The 19,790-nt window shown below is 48.4% G+C and overlaps 1 protein-coding gene across 1 annotated transcript; it reads right to left on the bottom strand.

Moving 5' to 3' along the window:
* Positions 1 to 13,361: 13,361 nt before the first annotated feature.
* LOC123411456 lies at positions 13,362 to 18,718 on the bottom strand. Its single transcript, XM_045104404.1, has 4 exons — positions 17,716 to 18,718; positions 14,022 to 14,115; positions 13,881 to 13,906; positions 13,362 to 13,741 (listed from the first exon to the last, which is right to left on the bottom strand). The coding sequence occupies exons 1-4, from the start codon at positions 18,698 to 18,700 to the stop codon at positions 13,656 to 13,658; spliced, it is 1,191 nt and encodes a 396-aa protein (XP_044960339.1). The 5' UTR covers positions 18,701 to 18,718; the 3' UTR covers positions 13,362 to 13,655.
* Positions 18,719 to 19,790: the final 1,072 nt, after the last annotated feature.

The raw sequence follows: 19,790 nt of genomic DNA, 5'->3' as shown, positions 1-19,790 counted from the left end.
TTCTCATGCTGGACAAGTTTTGAGGAACGACTCCCAAAGTGGGGACGATCACATCCCCTTAGTCTCCCTTGTTTATCACTACCAAAGTTTTCTAATTTCTCATCAACAAAGCATGAAGGAGGTTTTTTTGTTGTTATTATCTTTTACGAGCTGGGCGCGTTCATGCCAGCCCCTCCTCGTATTAGGGGTTTGCAGATTAAACATGCAAACCCAGGATAAAACTTGTCCAATATGAGAAGATCATGAATTACTTACTACTTCCTCATGAGCTAAAACAGAGGCACAAAACAGGGAGTAATATTTGAAGGTTTAAAGATAGCACATGAGTAATATACTTTAGGAGTGGCGGTGAAATACCACGTATAGGGAAGGTATGCTGGACTCTTGGGAAGGTTGAGGTTTCAGGATATAGATGTACAAGCAATATTCCCGCTTAGTGCAAGGGTTGGTTAGCAAAGGCTTTTGAGAACAGACAAATAATGTTGACTTGGATGCAAAACAATATAAAGTTTAACATAAAGAATTGGCATAAAACATCAAGTTGTCTTCCTTGTCATCATAACACTTCAAGCATAAGAACATAAAGGTTTTGGCTATGTCGCTACTAGAAAAACTCATGCTTGTTGTTATGACCAATGCTATGTTTGCCAAGATTAAATAAAGTTTTCAAAGCCATACCTGATGTGTAAGATCAATACTCCCATAAGAATCAGCATATGAGATCGATTGCATGAAGAGGATACCAAGTGCAGCAAAGAAACCAATAGACTTCTCATTAATATTCCATCATAGACACTGCACGCTCACGGATACAAACTCTCCACAAAGGAGTGATAGACCTCAATGCAAACACCTATTTCATAAGATAACTTCCCTAGACATGATACGACACTAACTTGACCATAAAAGTATAGGATAAAAAATAAAGATACGGGACACTCACCCAAGCTTGGAACAAGCTAAGGGAATGCCATTACCCATGAAGATTTCACTCTTCATCCTTGTTCTTGTTCCTCAGGTAATCCTTAGTGAAACACTTCCATGGCAGAGGTCCTCCCTCCACACAGGATTCTTCAGTCTCCAGGATCCTGCTTTCGGCACATAAGCCCATGCGCAAAAACTGAACTTCATACTCACAGTTTTGGTTTTGAAGGTCATAGATGTGCCCTTGAAGCTCGAACACTTTGGTTTCTAGTGCGGATATGATTGATCGCACTTCCTTCATCTCCTCCTCATGTTCCCTCTTTAGCTCGGCGATGATATCGTAGTTGGCCTCGACACCACGCTCGATCATCAACTTGTACTTGAAGACTTCTTGCTCCACTTCTTCCAGCCTGGCCCTGGTGCTCTCCTCCTTGACAGTTCCCTTCAAATCTTCTTTGTGGAGGACACCATCCTCCAGCCAAAGTGTTTGAGGGTGTCTCTTTACCTCTGCGAGGTAATGGTTGATGACGTTGACGGGAGATTTTGGGGAAGTCATGGCACCTAAGTTTGCTGAAAGTTCTCCTGGCACAAACAGATCGAAAAGAAAACGCACGGAATCGCAAGATACAAAGTCGGGACGATCCGGGAAAATATATAGGAAAAACTTCTGTACCAAAAGGAAGGTAACAAGTCAAAGTGGAGTCGGAGACGGATGCCAGGTGGTCCAGGCGGCCTCCTAGCGAGGCCAGGGGCTAGCCCGCGCCAGCAGGCCGCCTGGGTGACCTGGAGATCCTCTCCCGCTCTACTTCGGCTCTGAATTTTCCTAATTTTGCAAAAACGCATAATACAGAACTTTTATTGATGTTCGCGAAGTTTCCTTACTATATTTCATACCTTTTCTTATTCTGCTTCTGCTGGTGTCTGATACAATGTTGCAATATATTCTTCGTGAGTGGCTACCTGTATCACATCCACCTCTTCATTGATGGGGTCTCCAGCCATGTAATGCTTGAGTCTTTGCCCATTCACAACATGTGGTTTTGTGCCTACAAAATTATTAATCTTGATTGCACCGGAGCGGTATACTTCTTCAATATGGTACGGTCCTTCCCACTTGGGAAGTAGTTTACCTGGAGAAAACCTGAAACAAGATCTATACAACAAAACTTTGTCACCAACATTAAATTCACATTTCAAAATTCTCTTGTCATGCCACTTCTTTACCTTTTCTTTGAACATTTTTGCGCTCTCATAAGATTCACTTCTCCACTCATCTAGAGAAGTCAAGTTCATGATACGCTTTTCACCAGCAAGCTTTGGATCAACATTGAGCTCTCTAACAACCCAGAAAGCTTTGTGTTCTAACTCTAGAGGTAGATGGCATGCCTTACCATAAACCATCTTATAAGGAGACATCCCCATGGGATTTTTGTAAGCAGTTCTATATGCCCACAAGGCATCTCCTAGCTTATTGGACCAGTCCTTTCTAGAACTGTTCACTGTCTTTTGCAGGATCAACTTGATCTCTCTATTTGTGAGCTCAACTTGCCCACTTGTTTGAGGGTGGTAAGGTGAAGCAATTCTATGATTAACATCATATTTGGCTAGAGCTTTTCTAAAAGCACCGTGTGTAAAATGTGATCCTCCGTCGGTCCTGAGGTACCTAGGTACACCAAACCTAGGGAAGATTACATCCTTGAGCATTTTCAAAGATGTCTTGTGATCAACACTTTCGGTGGGGATTGCTTCAACCCACTTGGTCACATAATCTACAGCTACTAAGATGTGAGTGTATTTGTGTAAAGGAGGGAAAGGACCCATAAAATCAAAACCCCAGCAATCAAAAGGCTCAATCACTAGCGAATAATTCATAGGCATCTCACTCCTACTAATATTACCAACTCTCTCGCACTTATCACAGGATAAACGGAATTTCTAGCATCTTTAAAGAGAGTAGGCCAATAAAAACCTGATTGGAGAACCTTGTGTGCGGTCCTCTCACCGGCATGATGTCCTCCATAGGGACTGCTATGACATTGTCTTAAGATATCCTTCTGCTCATGCTCCGGTATGCATCTCCTCACAATTCCATCCGCACCTTCTCTAAAAAGATGTGGGTCATCCCAAAAGTAATACCTCAAGTCGTGGAAGAACTTCTCCCGCTGCTGGAATGTTAAACCTGGAGGCAAAAAATTTGCAACAATAAAGTTAGCATAATCTGCATACCATGGATCTGAATTAGATTTCACCTGTAAAACAGCTAACTATTCATGAGGAAAACTAACATTGACTGGATGGGATTGTGTGGTATGTCCTCCATCCTGGAAAGGTTGTCTGCTACAGGGTTGTCCGCTCCTTTCCTAACAACAATCTGCAAATCAAATTCTTGAAAAAGAAGGACCCATCTGATAAGCCTTGGTTTGGCATCCTTCTTTTCCATAAGATACTTAATAGCAGCATGATCAGTATGAATAATAACTTTAGAATCAACAATGTAAGGCCTAAACTTATCACAAGCAAACACTACCGCTAAAAATTCTTTCTCAGTAGTAGCGTAATTCTTTTGAGCACTATCAAGGGTTTTGCTAGCATAATGGATAACATTCAATTTCTTATCAACCCTTTGTCCTAACACAGCTACAACAACAAAATCACTAGCATCACACATGATTTCAAAAGGCAAATTCCAATCAGGTGGTTGGACTATAGGGGCGGCTATCAAGGCTTTCTTAAGAACTTCGAAGGCTTCCTTACAATCTTCATCAAACACAAAAGGAATATCCTTATGGATAAGATTAGTAAGGGGTTTCGAAGTTTTAGAGAAGTATTTAATAAATCTCTTATAGAAACCAGCATGACGGAGGAAACTACGAATACCTCTGATGTCTTTTGGATAAGGCATTCTCTCGATTGCTTCAACCTTTGCCCTGTCCACCTCGATTCCTTTTTCAGAAATCTTGTGGCCAAGAACAATTCCTTCGTTGACCATGAAGTGGCACTTCTCCGAGTTGAGTACCAAGTTCGTCTCCTCACATCTCTGCATAACTTTATTAAGGTTGTGGAGACAATGGTCAAAAGAGGTTCCATAGACAGAGAAATCTTCCATGAAGACCTCCACAATTTCCTCACCAAAACCATGAAAGATAGCGGACATACACCTTTGAAAAGTAGCAGGAGCATTGCATAAATCAAAAGGCATACGTCTATAAGCATAAGTACCAAAGGGACAAGTAAAAGTGGTCTTATCTTGATCGGCAGTATTAACATGAATTTGAGGGAAGCCAGAGTACCCATCAAGATAGCAAAAGTGAGAGTTTTTGGATAACCTTTCAAGCATTTGGTCGATGAACGGCAACGGGTAGTGGTCCTTTCCGGTTGCCTTGTTCAGCTTCCTGTAATCAATACACATTCTATATCTAATAATAATTCTTTGAGGTATTAGTTCATTCTTATCATTAGGAACCACAGTCGTACCTCCTTTCTTGGAAACACAATGTACTGGACTTACCCACTTACTATCAGCTATAGGGTAGATAATACCTGCGGCTAGAAGCTTGAGGATTTTGGTCCTCACAACATCCTTCATCTTCGGGTTTAACCGTTGTTGATGATCAACAACTGGTTTATCATTAGGCTCAAGATTCATAGTATGCTGACATATAGATGGACTAATCCCTTTAAGGTCATCAAGGGTATAACCAATAGCGCCTCGGTGTTCATGAATGACTTCCAATAATCGCTCTTCTTCATATCCTGAAAGGTTAGAATTGATAATAACATGATATACTTTTTTTCCATCTAAATAAGCATACTTGAGCGTACTGGGAAGAGGTTTGAGATCAAACACCGAGTCTTCTTTTGGTTTTGATAAAGTTCCCAAAAGTTCAACCGGAAGGTTGTGCTTCAGGATAGCAGGTTGTCTCAAGATTATTTCATCTAGCTCATTCCTTTCCTGCATATGCATATCATTCTCGTGGTTTTCCATAAATTGCTGCAAAGGATCATTAGGAGGGATAGCAATAGAAGCAATATCTTCAATAATTTTATCATTACTAGGTAGATTAGTACCATGAGTTTGCTTCGAGAATTGAGAAAAGTTAAATTCATATGGCTCACCATTAAATTCAACAGATACTTTTCCTTTCCTGCAATCTATAATAGCTCCACAAGTTTTGAGAAAAGGCCTACCAAGGATAATAGGGCAAAAACTATCTTGTACTCAACCAAGTACTAGAAAGCCGGTAGGGTATTTTACCTTTCCACATAGAACTTCAACATCTCGCACAATTCCAATAGGAGAGATAGTTTCTTTATTTGCAAGATGAATAGTAACATCGACTTCTTCAATTTTACATGGTAGAATCTCATTCATGATCTCTTGATAAAGTGAAAAAGGAATAGCACTAGCACTGGATCCCAAATCACATAGCCCATAATAATTATGATCTCCTGTTTTAACAGATACAACTAGAGTACCTGAAATTGGGCCTTTATTCTTGGCTGTAACAAGGTTAGTGGAAACAACACAAAAATTTATATTGGAATTCTCAATATTACTAGTAACAAGATCCTTGACTAATGCAACTTGAGGATCGACTTTAATCAGGTCCTCATGCTCATCGGTCGTTCTTTCACTTTTATTTAGGATGCCTGTGACAAAAGAATGCTCCTTCATCCTTGTGGGAAAAGGGGGCTTTTCATATTCAACTGCACGCAAGATAGGGTCAACAACATTAATATCATCAGGTAATTCCTTAAAAGGTTTATGATGTTGATCCTCCTTCTTCTCAGAAGAGTCAATATGAGAGGCAAAGTTTTTGCAAAAATCAAGTAGAAGCTGGGAATCAAGACCAATCTTAGCACAAAAGGTATTGAAGTAATCAGTTTTCACATAGCTCTCAATGTAATCACGCTCATAATTAATAACGGGTTCAATACCTTTATCAATCTCCCAGTCTTCAGTGTTCTTCTGGATCCTTTCAATAAGATCCCAGTTAGCTTCAGTGCTTTTGTTGGAGAATGCCCCACTAGAGGAGGCATCAAGCATTTCTTTATCTTGACGAGAAAGTCTTGCATAAAAATTTGTGAGAATAATTTCTTTGGAGAGCTCATGATTGGGACATTTGAGCATTAAGGACTTCAATCTACCCCAAGCTTGAGAGATGCTTTATCTGTCACGAGACCAAAAGTTATAAATATAATTCCTGTCTTGATGTATTTCATGAAGAGGATAAAACTTTGCATAAAAGAGAGGCATAAGATCTTGCCAATTTAGTAAATGAGAGTCATCAAGAAGCCTATACCAATCCAAAGCCTTATCTTTTAATGATAGAGATAATAACTTTATCATAAAAAAATCCATCGATATACCTGCAAGCTTAAATAAGGAGCATAGTTGTGAAAGATATAGCTAGTGTTCACCTGGATGTCTATCTCCTGCATATCGATTGGCCAAAACACAATCAATAATACCAGTTGGTATTTTAGAAGGCACAATTTCAGTAAGTGGGGGAGGCTTATCCACGACAATAGCGTTGGGGCGGTTCCCCACAAGCAATAAACCAAGAGCAGAGTGGTCCATAGGGACAAAAAGCGGGAACAGTAAAACAAAACAACACGTAGAGTGTAAAGATTTCCTTACCAATTTCACTTACCAATAGCGCTACATTCCCCGGCAACGGCGCCACAAAATGGTCTTGATGACCCACAAGTGTAGGGGATCTATCTTAGCCTTTTCGATAAGTAAGAGTGTCGAACCCAACGAGGAGCAGAAGGTATTGACAAGTGATCTTGAGCAAGGAATAACTGCAAGTACTGAAAGGTAACTTTTTATGGGTTTTATAGTATAAGCAACAAGGAAATAAATGCAAGTAAAGTAAATCGTGCCGAGGTGCAGCAAGTGGCACAATCCTTTTAAACACAAATGATAAGCTGAGGGACTAAACTTGTAAAGACTAAGGCGTTCCCGAGGACACACGGGAGAGATAGTCAAGTGCTTTCGCCATACTCTGTCTAGTACTATGTTTTGTATTGGTAAGTGTTATGTGGGTGGATCTTAACTAGTGCACCGTCTAGGCTAAGACAAGTACACTCTTATGATTAATCCCTCTTGCAAGCATCCACAAATACAAGAGAGAAATTAAGCCTAAGCCTAACCATAGCAATAAGCTTTAGGATCCAATAGTCCCTCATGCAAAAGTATGCAAACTCGGGTTCAGGTTTCTGTCACTCCGGCAACCCACCATAAGCATTCTTTATACACGATGCATTCCCCTAGGTCCTTAAAAAGGCGAAGTGTTATGTAGTTGATGTTCACATAACACCACTAGAAAAATAACACCATAATTGAAATATCAATCAACACATATTACTTCAACATCATATCACTACTAGCATCTAGACTTTTCCCATGTCCTCAAGAACTAACGGGACTAATCACAAGACATAAAAGAGATCATGATCAGATGTGATGAAAATATGATTAACAATCTGGTCATAACAATAATCCTCCAACAAACTCAATAGCATTCACCACAAAAGAGTAATCAACACATGTAGAGTAGAGGGGATGAATAGTGTAAGGTACAACTCCGATTGTAATGGTGAAGTAGATGGGATGAAGGTGGAGATGGTGCTGGTGTTGGTGATAATGGTGATGATGATCTCGATGATGCCCGTGACGATGGCGATGACAATGAGGACGATCTCCCCTTCTGGGAGGAGTTCTCCCCGGCGGAATATGCCCGCCGAAAAGGTCTTTTCTTCTGTGGAGGTTTTCACCGCGGAGCGGTGGCGGAATCGCGAAAACTCTTTTGTTCCCCGAAACTTTTAGGTCAAGAGGGACATATAGGCCAATGGAGAGCACCGGAGGCTAGGCCCATCATCCAGGTGGCCTCCTGGCGTGACCTAGGGGGGGCGCCAGCGGGTAGCCTAGGTGACCTGTGCCCCCCCCTCCGACTCTTATTTGGCATGTCTTTGGGACCTGTTCGGAAACTTCTTCCCTCAAAATTTTAGCGCAATTGGAGATGTTCTGGTATTGCAACTCTTCGTGCTATTTTCTCCGCTGAATCGTGCGTCTGCTCTTTCGGTACCGGAAAGCTGTAAACTATGTAAAATAAGCCAAAACACTATAAGTACACCATCATAAAGTTAAATATATCAATGAATAGAGAAAAATTATGATACAAAATAGTGATGCATTTCGAACGTATCAACAGCCTCTGGTCCAATAAGAACTTGAGGTTGTAGTGATCCGTGCGAATACGAAACGGCCGTCCCCAAAGATATGGCCGCCAGTGGCGCACGACCTGCACCAAGCCAATGAGCTCCCTCTCATAGGCCATAAGCTTATGATGGCGCGCGGCGAAGGGCCTGCTGAAGAATGCCAGCGGTCCATCGCCCTGAGGAAGGACGGCGCCGAACCCCACGCTGGAGGCGTCGTGGTCCACCATGAACGACCGGTCGAAGTCGGGCATCTGGAGGACGGGACCAGTCGCGAGGGACTACTTGAGAGCCTGGAACGCCTCCGTTGCCTCCGCATCCCAGGCGAAGGCATCGCGTCGCAACAGGCGCGTGAGCGGGGACACGATGAGGCCAAACTCCCGATAAATTTCCGGTAGTACCCCGTGAGGCCCAGGAAGCCGTGGAGAGCCCGCAGTGAGTGCGGCGTCGTCCAGGCCGCGACAGCCGCCACCTTGTCGGTGTCCATAGAAACACCCTCGGTCGAGATGACATGGCCGAGGTAGGCGACGGAAGGCGTGTGAACGAGCACTTCAAGCGCTTAAGATGAAGATGATGCGCCGGAAGCTCATTGAAGACGATGGAGACATGCTGAAGGTGCTCCGCCCAAGAGGCGCTATAGATAAGAATGTCATCAAAGAAAACGAGCACAAACCGGCGCAAGTAGGGGCGAAGGACGTTGTTCATCAAGGCCTGAAAGGTCGCTGGAGTGTTGGAGATGCCAAAAGGCATCACCAAGAACTCAAAGTGGCTGTGATGAGTCCGAAACGTCGTCTCCGCGACATCGTGTGGGTGCATCCGCACCAGGTGGTAGCCCAAACGAAGGTCGAGCTTGGTGAAGAAGTGCGCCCCATGTAACTCGTCCAAGAGCTCGTCGACGACCGGGATAGGAAATTTGTCCTTGAGCGCCAGGGCGTTGAGGGCGCGGTAGTCGATGCAGAATCGCCACGTGTCGTCCGACTTGTGGACGAGGAGGACCGGTGCTGAAAACGTCTACGTGGAAAACTGGATGATGCCCAAGGCGAGCATGAGCACGCACCGCCACTCCAGCTCGTCCTTCTGCAACTGGGGGTAGCAGTAGGGGCGCACCGCAACTGGCGCCGTACTCGGTAGGAGATGAATGCGGTGGTCATATGTTGGGTTCTACCGTAGGTGCATCGCATGCGAATTAAAATCCCTACGCGCAGAACATCCAAGAACATTCCATGGAGATGGATCACAGATCGTTACCACTAGACGCGTAGTGCCGTGTAGCGAAAGTAGAGTTGGGGCAGCGCGTCCGTGTGGTTCGTCTCCTCCTTGTCCATTCTCCCTCGAGCAGCCGGTCCGAACTCCCTCGAACAACCGGTCGCCGGATCCCGCGTACAGGCTCGCCGGAGCGGCGCAAGTGCATCGCATCTAATGGTATCCGCACGTGCAGGAGGAACACACCATGCGGCAGACTGCTAGGTCCGATCACACAGTCGGCGGCAGGTGGTGCTATTTGCAACTCATGCAGAACCCTAATGACGACACCGAAGCTCTTTCTTTATAGGTGTGCCGCACCTCCACTATATATAGGCGTCCGACGTAGGCTCAACTCTTGGGCCTCGCACGGACCCTAAAGCCCACGTGTTCCTTCCCTTAAGCGTGTGACCCTTTAGGTTCTCGTTCACTTGGTCGCGACTCAGACCACGTCCAACTCGGCTAGTGGGTAGCGGTCTCTATCAAGACGTGCCGACTCCTAGTGTCCGATGAAGCTGGTTAGGCGAACATGTACTTCATACTTCTGTTCCCTTTGCCACACGATATACGTTGTCGTGCTCAAGGCGATATGGTGATCCTTGTTGCTGCACGACCTCTTTCTCGTTCCGGTGAATCCGACCAACATTCGGATTATCTCATAATTCTCATCGCATGGCCATGCTTATCTAGGTCGGATCACCCGAGAGGCCCAGAGTATATCACTCCTAATCGGAGGGGCAAATCCCATCTTGCTCGACCATGTCTCACAGCATGGGTCTGGACAAGTCCGAAACCTACCTTTGTAACTACCCAGTCACAGAGTAGCGTTTGGGCGGCCCAGAGCAAGTCTGACACCATCTCGAGTACATGCGACAGCTGAGGTCTTAGGACATAGAACGTATGTTGTACTAGAGACTCACAGATGACCTATCGCCGCGTCTTATAGTTGGGTCCGTCCAACTCAAACCTTATCTTGGCTTGGATTCGACTACGTCGAATCCAACCAGATCTTTCTAAGCCATATTATACGGCTAGCATCGAATGCTACATGACCAGTGAGACCGGACCATCCACCGTGTCATATGCTAGTCTAACTCATTGTGCGTCCACACAACCCGTTCGACTAGGGACTCTTTAGGACATTCATCATAACCCGTTCGACTAGGGACTCTTTAGGACAGTCATCATACAATGCATAGTCTCACAAACAAGTCACGTACTTGTTAATTACACATCATTGATAATGTCCAAGGACTACCTTTATTCATAAAAACATAGGAAATAACATCATACATGATTGCCCCTAGGGCATATCTCCAACATCATACACCAAGCTGCCGGAAGGCCCTTGGGCTCGTCGAAGAGGTCGCGGTGCTGTTGCAAGAGATGATCCAACGGTGGGTGCTCGGGCCCTGTAGCAGTCGCTGCCAGCTGGAGCTACGACATCGCTAGGGAGGCGCCACCCACGCCCGTCCACCGGATGCGGTGACCCTGGCGCCAGAAGGTCATCGTCATGGCCTCGAAGTCCTAGAGGATGGGATCGAGGGTCCGCAAGAAGTCGATGCCGAGGATGAAGTCGAAGCAGTCCAAGTCGATGTCGGCGCAGGTGATGGTAAAGTGCTCGTCGCCGATGGTGATGGGCACATTGCGCGCAATCCCATGCCACCGGAGGCGGTCACCGTTAGCCACGGTGACCCAGAGGTGGTCCCCGCCCGTCGGCTGGAGCACTAAGCGGCACATGGTCGACTCGGGCAGGAAGTTATGCTTGGAGCCCGTATCCACGAGGGCCACCAGGCGCTCGTCGTTGATCATCACCGCCAAGAGCATAGTCTGCTCGTGTCGGATGCCCGCGAGAGCATGGAGGGAGACCACGAGAGCAGTCGCGGAAGCGGCGCCGGTGCGGCCTCTGCCGCCACTAGGGTGGGCAAGTCGCCGAGCCCGGCGGTGGCGGTGTCCTCCTCGACGTAGTCGGCCGCCTCCAAGTAGAAGAGGCGTGGGAAGACGTGGCCCGACACATAGGGCTCGTCGTAGTTATCGCAAAGCCCGTGGCGACGGCGCTCAAGCTGCTCAGCCAGTGTGAGCCGTCGAGAAGGCCGCGTTGCAGCCGGGGCGGGGGCCTCCGTAGAGGTCGGAGACAGGCACCCCGACGCTGGTGGTGTCGGGGCCGGCCGGCCGAGCAGTCGGGCGCCCCGACCCGACGACGCCTGCTGCAGGGCCTACGCACGACGCTCGAAGGCACGGGCATAATACATTGCCGTCTGGAGGTCCTGAGGTCCCCGCAGCTCCACGTCCACACGGATGTGATCCGACAGACCGCGCACGAAGAGCTCGGCCCACTAGCGAGCCGTCACGTCGGGCGCGTGACACGCCAGGGCCTGGAAGCGATCGACGAAGTCCTACACCGTGGAGGTGAAGTGAAGGCGGCCAAGCTCCGCTAGCCGGCTCCCATTGGATCAGAGGCCCGAAGCGTAGGAGGCAGAGCTCGCGGAAACGCTTCCATGAAGGCACGCCACCCTCATCCTACTCGAGAGCGTAATACCACGTCTGTGCGGCGCCCCGGAGGTGATACGACGCGGGCCAGATGTGTTCCGACGCTAGCGTCCGTTGCCCCCGGAAGAACTGATCACATTGGTTGAGCAAGTTCAGGGGGTCCTCGGTGCCGTCGTAGGTGGCGAAGTCCAGTATGGCGAACACACGGTGGCATGTGGACATGGGCCCCGTGGTGGTATGGCTCGTCAGCGCGGAGAAGTGCGGGGGTCGGTGCCGGGTAACCGTCGGAACCGGCGTAAGGCCCGATGAAGCTGGAGGGCCCGCCGTACGGCGCGGGTGGCGTCGGTTGCGACTGGAGGTGCGGCGGCATCGAGGCCATCGTATAGACCGGCTGCGACGTCCCGGTCACCCAGGTCAGTTGCGGCGACAGCGAGGGCGGGAACCGGAGTTGGTGAATAGGGACCCCCGTCGCCGAGGTAGGGCCCGACCCAGAGGTGGTGGGTGGTGGCGGCGGCTGCAGCAGCCCGGCGGGTGCGGCAGATGCCGCCTGGTGCGGCGGCCCTTGGCGGCGGTTATAGGCGCGACCGGTGGCGGCCCGTAGGGACCGGCCAGGTAGAGGCGGATCCCCTGGACAACGGTGGCGAGGTCGCGGATCGCTCCTGTGAGCTCCTCCGGGGTGAGGATGGCGGGAAGCGGCGCGACAGAGGTGACCGGCACGGGCACGTGCGGGGCGCAGGCCGTGGTGGTCATTGGGGCGATGGTGGATGTCGGCGGGAGGGATGGGAAGGGCGGCGGCGATGGAAGAGGCGGCGGCTAGGGTTAGGGTTTCCGGCTCCTTTGGGAGCCGGGCAATAGAATATGTCTTATTGCTTAATTCCAAACGGGTGTCTTACAACTGTTTATATAACCTCGTTGCTAATAAAAATAAGATAACTTGGGCTAAGCCCCTAACTAAACGGGTTCATTGGGCCTCCTCCGGCTATAAGTAATGCCGGTTGCTAATAAAAATAAGATAACCTGGGCTAAGCCTCTAACTAAACGGGTTTATTGGGCTTGCTAATAAAAATAAGATAACTTAAGCTAAGCTCCTAACTAAACGGGTTTGTTGGGCCTCCTCCGGCTATAAGTGGTGCCGGTCATAACATTCTCAGTTAGATCTAATTAGTTTTTGTGTTAATAAATCCTTAGGAACTTCTCATAATGGTAGGCTTATTGCTAATGTGTAAGTCCGATCTACGGGCGTGCACCAAAATGTACAGAGTGGGGAAGGACAGGACGGGCTTGCAGACAGCACCATGGCACGCATGAGAAGAAGTATGGTCAGATTTTGAAATTGTTTCTCCATCAATATTAAGTATTAACTCTAACATAGACGCAAGGTTGCATAAAAAAATTATGTGTTGTGATTCTTTATCGTCGCTACTTACAGTTTGGTGTGACTGTTTTTAATTCTTGCCATTGCCAATACATTTAAATTTCTCTCGTCCTTTTAATTTTGATGGTTGAGATTTTATACCCGTTGCAACGCACGGGCATATTTACTAGTATATATAACATCAACAATGCTACTTCCAGAAAGCCAAGCCACTGGTCTAGGAGTATAAAAGAGTAAGAGCAAACAGAAGTGAAGTGAAGAAAGTCGATATGTGATGGATGGTGGTCACTGGCTAGCAGGCAAAGCAGCCCTAAGTAACAACAGCTGCCAAACTTGGATCTAAATCACCTCCTCTCAGTCCTCTTCAAGTTCCTGAGTCATCTCACGGTCATTTCTGTTCTCTTCAAGTTACTCTATCTCGGAGATCTCCGTCATCAGATTCATCCATGGTCACAGAGTGATCTTCGTCTTCTTCAAGAACATCCAGACCTGGACAAACATAATTCTCCACAATTTAGCTTTGCAATAATTGGTCACATGAAGTTCCTTTAGCCCAGCAACACCCAATAAACTAATGCATTCCCACCCAAAACATTTAATAAAACAATTGGAGCCTAGAACTACATACCCATGGCAAAATATTCAAGAGACGACCTGAAACAAGAGCACATTCATTAGGTTCTGAAACAAGACAATAGTAATGTAGAGAATTGCTGTTTTAGAGTAAGGCCAACAATGATTGACACACATGAGTTATATACAGACTCACCTGCTCAGAACAGCTAATGCTTTCTCAAGAAAACCATCCACCGAGTCATACTGAGCCAGGAAATGAGCCCCAGGGACACGAGACTCATCAGGCCCTTCGAATTAAGCAAAGAAAAATAAATGACGGCAAAATTTAATATACTAGCAATCTGATCACTAATTAGGAATTTAGGGCAAAAGTAAGCAACATAAATATGGCGAGAAGAACACATGAACTAATGAAATATTGTTAAAACAACTCTCATATTTCCAGCATGCAAGTTGGCCACCCTAGAATTCTGATATGCACAGCTATTCCTGAAGGAGTGCATAATACATCATCAATGAGCCATATCTAACTAGTAAATGAAGATCTAAGCTATTCTCTGTTATATAGACTGCACTGCATTTCTCCACATTGTGATGTCTTTATTGCTTCACGCATGTATTATTAGTTCAATACGCGTGTATTATTAGTTCAGTTCAATAGAAACAGAGATAATTCTTTTAGTTCCATGAATCAAGATACATATGAAGCATTCAAATAGCTTTGAGGTTTCAGCATAGAATGTATTCATACTTTTGTTGGTCTAAGAATGTTAGGGTACATCTGGGGTTTGGGACAGCATGTGCAGTAAAGAAAACATGGGCCTGTCAAATTGCTGGTACCAGCATGTTAGTAATGTTTGCATGGAAGTCTTATGAATGAAGCTAGGCCTTTAAATTTCGCTATAAAAATTCCAAAGATTTGTTGTCTCCAACTCTCTTTCCGGATAATTAAGGTAAGGGGGTCCGAGAGCAACTCCAACGGAGCGACCCATTTCGTCCGCCGCCGTCCATTTGGGTCGGCGCGGACAAAAATGATGGCCCAACGCGCCGACCCATTTTCGACCCAAATTTGGGACTGAAATGCGTCGGCGCCGACGAGAAGCGGACGCGCGCGCGCCCTCTCGGTGTTCGCCCCCAACCACCGCGGTCAACATTATTTATGACGGCCGCCATCCTCGGGCCCATGCGTCAGCGACCGCGGCCGGCCTTTTTTAATCCGAGCGTGCGGTGGGTTCCGCCATCTGCTTCCAGAACCCCGCCCGTCCACATCCAGCCACCTCCTCGGCGACCAAAACCCTAGCACCATGGCCGACGGCTTCCCAAACAAGGGCAAGGCCCCGCTCTAATCCCGCGCCATCTCCCCGCCGCCGTCTTCCCATCGGCCTCGCCAGCGTGTGAGCGTCCCGGTGCACCAAGCGCAGTGGCACTGGGAGCACCGCGTGCCGCTCCCTTACCCTGACGTCACGCTGCCGCACAGCTGGCATTTGGATCCGGAGAGGATTCCGGTGCCGGCCGTGCCGCGGTCGGCGCGGGTGCATGCGGAGGAGGTGAGCCGCCGTCGGCGTCTGCTAACGACGGAGCAGCGGCGAGACCCTACGTACGCGGCCGACTCCCCTAACTGGGAGGTGTGGTTCGCGGTGGAGCACGAGGAGCAGCGCCGTCGCGGCGTGCGCGAAGTGCAGCCAGGAGGCCCTCCGCCGCCCCCGCCTGTCGTCAGCGACGAGCACTAGGAGGCTGAGGCCGCCTACCAGGCGGCACTCGCAGCTGTTCTCCGCGACAGCAAGGAGGAAGCGCGGCACAGGGCTGACGAGGAGGCGGCGTACCAGCAGCAGCTCGCGGAGGCCATCGTGCTGTCGGCCGCCGGCGACTGCGTCGTGCCACCTCCGCCGAAGCCCGAGCCCACGGAGCCGCGAGAGGTCTACCAGTGGACCTGCGTCGTCCACGAGTTCGTCACTGCGCCACCCATCTGGCTGGGTGCGACACCGCAGAAGGAGCAGGCCTACCTCGAGCACTGGAGGGCGCAACACCTGAGGGCGGAGCGCGCCGAAGACCTTCGGCTGATGGAGCTGGAGAAGGAGGCGGAGGAGGAACGACGGGAGGCGGAGGAGGAACGACGGGAGGTGGAGGCGGAGGAGCGTGCCCTTGCTGCTGCGCTGCCACCGTCACCAGCACAGCCCGCGCCGACGGGACAGACGACGGAGGCGCAGGCAGCTGCGCTGTGGAACACGGCGTTCCCCTGGGCCGGCCCTGCGCCTACGCTGGTCGACCTCACCGGCCCCGATGACGCCGCCGCCGCCTAGGTCTGCCCTTGTAGTTTTAGGTTTTTTATGTTTAATTAATGCAATGCGGACGCGTGGACTTTCGCCGGCCTTCATGACCGGCTTTTAATGTTTAATTATGCATTTATGTATTTTTCCGCACGTCGGCAAAAATAAGTCCGGTACAACGTTGGGCGCATGCGTCGACCCATTTGCGGAAGCGGACGTTCGTGTCCGCCTGACCGACCCAAACGGACAAAATCGCTGTCCATTTGGGTCGGTCCGTTGGAGTTGGCCTGAGGGCCATATTGCAGAGAAGATGAGGGGTGGCAGTGGAAGGCCAGGAATGCCAGTTGCCCAGAGGAAGATGACTCCAGTGTACCCCACAAGCCGGCAACCCATGAAACATGTTCCTAGGTAATATAAAAAGTCAACTCTATACAATTCCTTGAATTTTTGTCTAAAAGGACTCCTAGCCGAGTTAATTTGTCGGAAAGGACCACCTGCGGATGAAATTAGCAAAAAGGACCCCCACCCACCGTGGCGGCAGACGCGCCAGGCGACGCGTGTCACCTGCCGCCACCAGGCGAGGCGGCTGGGGCCTGCCGCCACGGCGCGAGGCGGCCGGCCACCCACCGCATGCAGCCATGCATGCTGGGTTGCTTCGGTCCTTGACCGCATGCAGCCATGCATGTTGGGTTGCTTTGGTCATTGGTCTGACAGCGCGGCGCGGTGAAACAGGAATACCTGACCGGCCGCCTCGCGCCGTGGCGGCAGGCCCCAGCCGCCTCGCCTGGTGGCGGCAGGTGACACGCGTCGCTTGGCGTGCCTGCCGCCACGGTGGGTGGGGATCTTTTCTGCTAATTTCATCCGCAGGTGGTCCTTTTCGACAAATTGACTCGGCTAGGGGTTCTTTTGAACAAAAATTCCAATTCCTTTCTTGCCAATAACATAAGGTTGACTTTTAATATACATATATGCGGGAATCCCGGGTTCAAGTTGGTGCAGCAACAGGCCACCAAGATTTCGGTAGAAGCTTATGAAGAACAATGGCTGCTTCCGTTGTTTTCAGCAAGAGAACAAAGGTGGGTGAACAAGGGATGTGAGAGAAGAGTGGTGGGCTTTCTACTTTAAAATAAGATGTGATGTCTACCATGATAGAATAAATATCAAGCAAATAAACACATGAATATAATGAGTGCCTATGAGGTGTGCAAGAACAATCTAATAACAAGATAACAAGACAAGCCTCCGCCAAGTATGATGCATTATGTCTTAACGAAGAACCTAGTTACTCCAAACTATGCGTCTATCTAAATATCTATCTATCTAGAATAATAGTCATTCGAATTTGCGCAAGCTTGTGGATAAACAAAAAATCATAACAGAAACAAATTTATGCTGTCAAGCATTAATTAAATGGCACCAGTGTTCAACTAAGCCGGGATCAAACTGTCCATGACATTCACAGTTGCATTACTTATAGCTTCCTTATTCATAGACAAAGGAGAAAGAATAACAACATGCGCCATGTAATCAATCAAATCAATACTTGAAAACAATTTAGCATGTTATTGTAAACCGAACAAATCCCCAAAAAAATTAAGACAGAATAGGAACGAGATGTACCAGAGAAATGGATTTTTGTGGCCCCTGCTGGCAAATTCCAGGAATGGACCATGGGGGAGGAGAGTGCCGGCAGTTCCTGATTATTCAACTCGAGACACTGCCTCACTCTCTTTGTCTTGAGGTTGACACAGAAGATGTGCTGGCCCAGGAAGAAGTAGACCTTGTGGGCGTTCATCGGGTGGACGAGCGCCACCGTCGGGACGATGTCCGGAAGCATACTAGACTTGTACGTGTGGTGGCTCCAGATATCAGTCAAGTGCACGTCGAGCTTATGGTCCCAGCCAGCGTCTGGCGGATTGTTGGAGGACAGCGTCCACATGCTGACCACGGGGGGGTCGCCATGGATCTGCACGTACTGTAGCCTGCCTTTGCTCACCTTTAAGCAGCGGTATTTGTCACCTTGAACTGGGAACCACTCTGAGAGCAGCGGGTGATCGACTTGCGGGAACATGATTTGGTAAACCGGCGGTCTATGCTTGAAGGGGTTGCAGGCAAGTATACATGAAGAGCAAGAGAGGTCGAACCACCACAGGAATCCCTCGTGGGAGAGGACGCCATCCCAGCAGCACCGTTTTTTCACCTTGATGTGGCTGCAGTCGGTCTCCTTCTTGACCCACCTGCACAGGTCAATCGTGCAGGAGAGTGTCACGCGGCCCTCTGTACTGAAGAGCCCCGTGTTGAGCTGGGCCACCATGAACCAACTGCCGCGGCGACGGCGGATGAGGCCGACGGAGTGGCGGCAGTTGAAGCCGCCGTCAGGGGGGAGGATGCCCAGCGTCCCGCGGAAATACGGGTCGCAGATGTAGTAGGTGAGCCCGACAAAGGTGTAACCGCAGAGCAGCAGGAGGCCGAAGTCGTCGGTAGCTGCGATGTACGGGTAGTCGACGTTTCCGGCGGGGGTAGCGACGTTACTCGCGAGGGTTAGGTGGGAAAGGAGCGGAGCCTCGTTGAAGGTGAAGGACGCATTGGGGAATTCCTTGCTCATGTCATCCGAAATCTTGGGGATGGCGTACATGATGAACCAATCCTCCTGCGCCGCCGGGGCCATTGCTTTTTTCTTCTTTCCTGTGGTCGCCGCCGGGGCCATTGTTTTTTTCTTCTTTTCTGTGGTCGCCGCCGGGACCATTGCTTTTTTCTTCTTTTCTGTGGTCGCCGCCGGGGCCATTGCTGGATGGGAGGAACTCGATCGATGAGGGCGGAGATGTGGGGGAAAACCTATTTGGCGCCGCCGGTTAAAGGCAAAATTTGCTAACCGGCGCCTGCAGCTTTCCACAATTGGCAGGCCCATTTAGAAATCTTTCATGAATTTTTTTTTTAACCCGTGAACTGTTTTAGCCCGTGATTTAAAAAAACAAAATCGATGTTTTTTTTGGAAATTCGTGAACAGTTCTGAAAATCGATGAACGTAATTTAAATTTCATGAACTTTTTTCAAAATCAATGAACTGTTTTTAAAATTTGATGAACTTTTTTTTAAATCAGTGAGCTGTTTTTAAAAATTGATGAACTTTTTTCAAAATTGATGTTTCTTTTTCGAATTCTGTGAACATTTTGAAAATCCATGGACATATTTTTAAAAAATCGCTGATCTTTTTTCATAATAATTGAAGTTCTTTTGCAAGTCTGAACTTTTTGAAATTCTGTGAACTTTTTTCAAATTTTTATTGACCAATGTATTTCTTAAATGGGCCGGCCCATGAGCAGGAGCGCTGCAGGCGCCGATTTCCCTAACCGGCGCTGAAGGCGCCAAATAGGAGGTCCCGGAGATGTGGAAGGTCGATGCTGTCTGGATCTTGACTGTTTTTTTTTTATCTTGACGACAACACCCCTTTGGGGTCGTGTTCTCCAGGGCACATTTGGCCCGGTCCAATCCAACATCGGATTGGGACGGGGTCGTGTTCTCCAGGCCAGATTTAGCCCGGTCCAGCCCAAGCGGATCAGACATACATGTGAAATGCAGTCATTTTCTATTTGGTGCCACAAGCGTCGGTTATCGTGCATTTTTGTTAACTAGCGTGTGTGGCGTTCGAAAATGGACCGGTCCATCTAAACGCCAGTTGATGACTTAAAAATAAA

The sequence above is a fragment of the Hordeum vulgare genome, chromosome 7H (genome assembly GCF_904849725.1).
Source record: "Hordeum vulgare subsp. vulgare chromosome 7H, MorexV3_pseudomolecules_assembly, whole genome shotgun sequence".
In the NCBI taxonomy this organism is placed as follows: domain Eukaryota; kingdom Viridiplantae; phylum Streptophyta; class Magnoliopsida; order Poales; family Poaceae; genus Hordeum; species Hordeum vulgare.
Note: the sequence above shows the minus strand (reverse complement) of the source record. Positions and strands in the feature narration are given on the sequence as shown.